The 4,596-nt window shown below is 69.2% G+C and overlaps 1 protein-coding gene across 1 annotated transcript; it reads left to right on the forward strand.

Moving 5' to 3' along the window:
• The first annotated feature begins 834 nt into the window (after positions 1-834).
• LOC123388462 (paraneoplastic antigen-like protein 6B) lies at positions 835-4,165 on the forward strand. The gene is made up of 3 exons (XM_045068077.1): positions 835-1,154; positions 1,428-2,803; positions 3,812-4,165. Exons 1-3 carry the CDS (start codon positions 881-883, stop codon positions 4,163-4,165), a joined length of 2,004 nt encoding a protein of 667 aa, XP_044924012.1. The 5' UTR covers positions 835-880.
• Positions 4,166-4,596: the final 431 nt, after the last annotated feature.

Consider the following 4,596-nt stretch of genomic DNA (forward strand, 5'->3'; position numbering starts at 1 on the left):
ACCGGGACCAGGGGACACACCCAGGGCTCCACTCCCAGCCCACCAGCTCTCCTGCACAAACACACACACACACCCTCAGGTAGAGACCCCAGTTCTGTCGTTCCACTGAGGCCCAGAGAAGGGGCAAGGACTTGCCCAAGGACACATGGCAAGATCACAGGCCCTAGGGGTCGACCTCTGAGTACTTGGAGTGAGCAAAACAGGAGAAGAGTCCGTGGCACCCTCCTCGGGACAGGCCACTGGCACTGGGGTAGCGACGCGCCTTGGCCAGTGGGTGTGGGTGGGCGGGTCGTGCGTGCCCCCACAGCGGCCTCGCCCTCACCCCGCAGCAAGCCTGGGGGCCTGCAGACCCTCCCTCCGTTGGGGTGGAGTGTGTGAGTGCTCGAGTGTGCGCACGAGGCGTCTCCTCCACGTAATTAATGGCACCCGGACGAGGTGCTGCCCGCCGAGCTGGGACAGGACCAGTCTTGGTCGGGGTGGAGGAGGGGGGCAGCAGGCGAAGAGGCCCCCAGGACGCCCTCCCCGCCCCCATCCCCGTTCCCCACCCACGCCAGAGCGCAGCGCCCCGCGGGCGCATCTCGGGCCTGCCCAGCCCCTCTCCGGCGGCTCCCCGCGGACTTGGGGGGCCCCCGCGGGTGTGGAACCCTCGCCACGCTGACGCGCCGAGGGCACGCTCCGGGAGCGGCGGGCGGTGGACCGGGCTGGGTCAGGGATGGGGGCACCGAGTCGCGGATCCCCCGGGTCCCCCCACCTGTGCCAGCGGCCCCTCAGGGGGCCGGGGGTGGGTGGGTGGGTGGGGGGAGGAGCAGCTGACGTCACGCGCGGTCCCGGGGTGCCCGCGGCGGTGGCCGCAGCCCGGCCGCGTGACCCGCGCGCGCCAATGGCCCGGCGGTCTCCCGGGCGACGCGGAGGGTCCGCGCTCCGCCGCCCCCGCGCCCCCGCCCCGAGTCCGCAGTGCAGAGAGTGGCGGCGAGCAGGCGCGGGCGCGCTGGCCCACGTGCCGCGCGGAGCGAGGGACCGCGAGAGGAAGCGGGAGAGAGAGCCGCGCGGGAGAGCCGGGGAGAGAGGCGCGCACCGCCCGGCCGCGGCGCCGCGCAGCCCCTGCGCCCCTCCTGCTGGGGCCTCCGCCGGGAAAGACCCCGACCCAGAGGAAGGTACCAGGCCTCGGGGAGGGTGCGCTTGCCCCCCGCCCCCGCCCCGGGAGACCCCGCCGCCCTCCGCCCGCTCCAGCGGGACTGCGGCAGCCCGCGGGGGCGGGGTGGGGGGGGAGGGGGAGGAGGGGGCTGTGGCCCCCCCGCGGGTCGGTGGAAGGCGGGGCAGGGATCGAGCCTGGGCGGCAGAGGCGCCGCCCCGGGGGAGGAGGGTCACCTGGCGGTGGGAGGAGGGTGTGGGCATTAACCTCGCTCTCGTCCGGTTCCTGTTCACAGGCTGTGGAGACCTGGGCCGTTCTCTCCGAGTCCTAGCCGCCCTCCACCCCACCCCCTGCCTCATTCTTTCCTCCCTCTCAGCAGCACCCTCCCTGGTCTGCGTCGGGAACGGTTTCCTGCCCGTAGTATTAGCCCCGCGCCGGCAGCGATTGTGCACGATGGCGGTGACGTTGCTGCAGGACTGGTGCAGGTGGATGGGCGTCAGCGCTCGCAGGGGCCTGCTCATTCTGGGCATCCCGGAGAACTGTGATGAAGCCGAACTCCACGAGTCCCTGGAGGCCGCCCTGTGGCCCTTGGGCCACTTCACCGTGCTGGGCAAAGTGTTTCGAGAGGAGGATAACGCCAGTGCGGCCCTGGTCGAGCTTGACCGGGAAGTCAACTATGCTTTGGTCCCCAGGGCAATCGCGGGCACCGGGGGTCCCTGGAACGTGGTCTTTGTGCCCCGTTACTCAGGCGAGGAGTTTCTCAATCGCGTGTTCCACTTCCTGGAGCAACAAGGGCAGATGGTGGAGACCGTGGCTGGGGTCCTGGGCCTGGGACTGCGCAGGGTGTGCTGGCTCCGATCGGTCACTCAGGCCCTCCAGCCCTTGGTGGAGACCCTGCGGTACGAGCGCCTGGGCGTGTTTTCCGGGAGGGATCCGCTCGCCCCGGGGGAGGAGCCCTTTGAGGCCTGGCTCGACCACGCCTCCGACATGCTACAGGTGTGGCAGAGTGTCTCAGAAAGGGAGAGGAGGCGGCGGCTGATGGAAGGCCTTCGAGGGACAGCCCTGCAGCTCATGCATGAGCTCCTGGCGGACAACCCCGCCAGGACGGCGGAGGACTGCCTGGCGGCCCTGACCCAGGTGTTTGGAGACAACGCGACCCAGAGGACCATCCGGATGAGGTGTTTGACCGCTCACCAGCAGCCGGGCGAGGGGCTTTCCGCTTTCGTGTTGCGGCTGGAAGTCCTGCTGCAGAAAGGCATTGAGAAGGGGGCCCTGGCCAGAGGCTCAGCTGACCTCCTGCGCCTGAGGCACATGCTCACCAGGGCCATCGTTCCTGAGCCTCTGGACGAGGTACTGAGGAAGCTGAGAATGGCTGGAAGGTGTCCAAGTTTCCTAGAGATGATGGGGATTGTTCGGGAGTCTGAGGCATGGGAGGCCAGTCTAGCCACGATCGAGAGAGCCCAGGCAGAGGAAAGGGTCCGTGCCCAGGCACAGGAAAGGGTCCGTGCCCAGGCACAGGAAAGGGTCCGTGCCCAGGCAGAGGAAAGGGTCCGTGCCCAGGCAGAGGAATGGGTCCGTGCCCAGGCAGTCCGTGCCCAGGCAGAGGAATGGGTCCGTGCCCAGGCAGAGGAAAGGGTCCGTGCCCAGGCACAGGAAAGGGTCCGTGCCCAGGCAGAGGAAAGGGTCCGTGCCCAGGCAGAGGAATGGGTCCGTGCCCAGGCAGAGGAAAGGGTCCGTGCCCAGGCAGAGGAAAGGGTCCGTGCCCAGGCAGAGGAAAGGGTCCGTGCCCAGGCAGAGGAAAGGGTCCGTGCCCAGGCAGAGGAAAGGGTCCGTGCCCAGGCAGAGGAATGGGTCCGTGCCCAGGCAGAGGAAGGGGTCCGTGCCCAGGCAGAGGAAAGGGTCCGTGCCCAGGCAGAGGAATGGGTCCGTGCCCAGGCAGAGGAAGGGGTCCGTGCCCAGGCAGAGGAAGGGGTCCGTGCCCAGGCAGAGGAATGGGTCCGTGCCCAGGCAGAGGAAAGGGTCCGTGCCCAGGCAGAGGAATGGGTCCGTGCCCAGGCAGAGGAAGGGGTCCGTGCCCAGGCAGAGGAAAGGGTCCGTGCCCAGGCAGAGGAATGGGTCCGTGCCCAGGCAGAGGAAAGGGTCCGTGCCCAGGCAGAGGAAAGGGTCCGTGCCCAGGCAGAGGAATGGGTCCGTGCCCAGGCAGAGGAAAGGGTCCGTGCCCAGGCAGAGGAATGGGTCCGTGCCCAGGCAGAGGAAGGGGTCCGTGCCCAGGCAGAGGAAGGGGTCCGTGCCCAGGCAGAGGAAGGGGTCCGTGCCCAGGCAGAGGAAATGGTCCGTGCCCAGGCAGAGGAAGGGGTCCGTGCCCAGGCAGAGGAAGGGGTCCGTGCCCAGGCAGAGGAATGGGTCCGTGCCCAGGCAGAGGAAATGGTCCGTGCCCAGGCAGAGGAAGGGGCCGGTGCCCAGGCAGAGGAAGGGGTCCGTGCCCAGGCAGAGGAAGCGGCCGGTGCCCAGGCAGAGGAAGGGGTCCGTGCCCAGGCAGAGGAAGGGGCCGGTGCCCAGGCAGAGGAAGGGGTCCGTGCCCAGGCAGAGGAAGGGGTCCGTGCCCAGGCAGAGGAAGGGGCCGGTGCCCAGGCAGAGGAAGGGGCCGGTGCGCAGGCAGAGGAAGGGGCCGGTGCCCAGGCAGAGGAAGGGGCCGGCGCCCAGGCTAAGGCGGAGGATGATAGCATGGAGGAGAGGCAGCTGGAGGAGCCGGAGTGGGAGGAGGAGGAGGACAGTCACGATCGTGACACTCTCCCCACAGACCTAGGTCAGGCAAGCCCCTCAGAGGTCCCTGGGGGCCCCACTCCTGCCCACATGGGCCGAGCTTCCAGGGCGGGCCCAGGAGGTCCTGGCTATGAGCCAGAGGGCCTCCCCCAGGCCAGAGACGAGGAGGCCGGAGAGCCCCCCGAGGAGGGGCTCGAGCCCATCCCAGAGGGGTTGGGAAACGTGGATGGGGCTGGGGAGACGATCCCCCCCGTGTCCTCCTCAGGCTAATAGGCTCAGAAGGCCCAGGGCCCCCCTCTCCTCTCAGGCAGCAGAGCTCTGGAGGCAGGGGGAGGCCATGCCGGGGCAGCAGCCTCACCCCACGTGCGGGGCAGGGCCGAGGGAAGCCCCCCCACCCAGCCCAAGCCAAGACCCCAGGCACTCCACCATCCATAAGGGGACCTGAACACCACCATCAGCCCTTCCAAGTGACCAGGATGACCACACTTGACACCACATGGGGCGGGGAAAGGTGTCCCCCTCCCCCGCAACCCATGGCAGCACCCTACCTGGCCCCAGCCCCAGTCCCAATCCATGCCAACTCAGGCAGCCAGTCTGGGAAGCACCCCTGGGTGGCTGACCCTAGCCTAGGTGAGGGGCACCCGGAGCCATCTGCCACCTACACTGGACTGGGAGATGTTAGGGGCCGCCTCAAGGGTGCC

This window comes from Mustela putorius, unplaced genomic scaffold (genome assembly GCF_011764305.1).
Source record: "Mustela putorius furo isolate JIRA1106 unplaced genomic scaffold, ASM1176430v1.1 tig00003899_pilon_pilon_pilon, whole genome shotgun sequence".
NCBI lineage: Eukaryota > Metazoa > Chordata > Mammalia > Carnivora > Mustelidae > Mustela > Mustela putorius.

Coding starts and splice junctions, on each gene's coding strand:
- LOC123388462 (XM_045068077.1), top strand. CDS start 881: ATGGCCCGGCGGTCTCCCGGGCGACGCGGAGGGTCCGCGCTCCGCCGC. Junction 1,155..1,427: donor AGACCCCGACCCAGAGGAAG/GTACCAGGCCTC, acceptor TCCTGTTCACAG/GCTGTGGAGACCTGGGCCGT. Junction 2,804..3,811: donor AGGAAAGGGTCCGTGCCCAG/GCAGAGGAAAGG, acceptor GCCGGTGCCCAG/GCAGAGGAAGGGGCCGGCGC.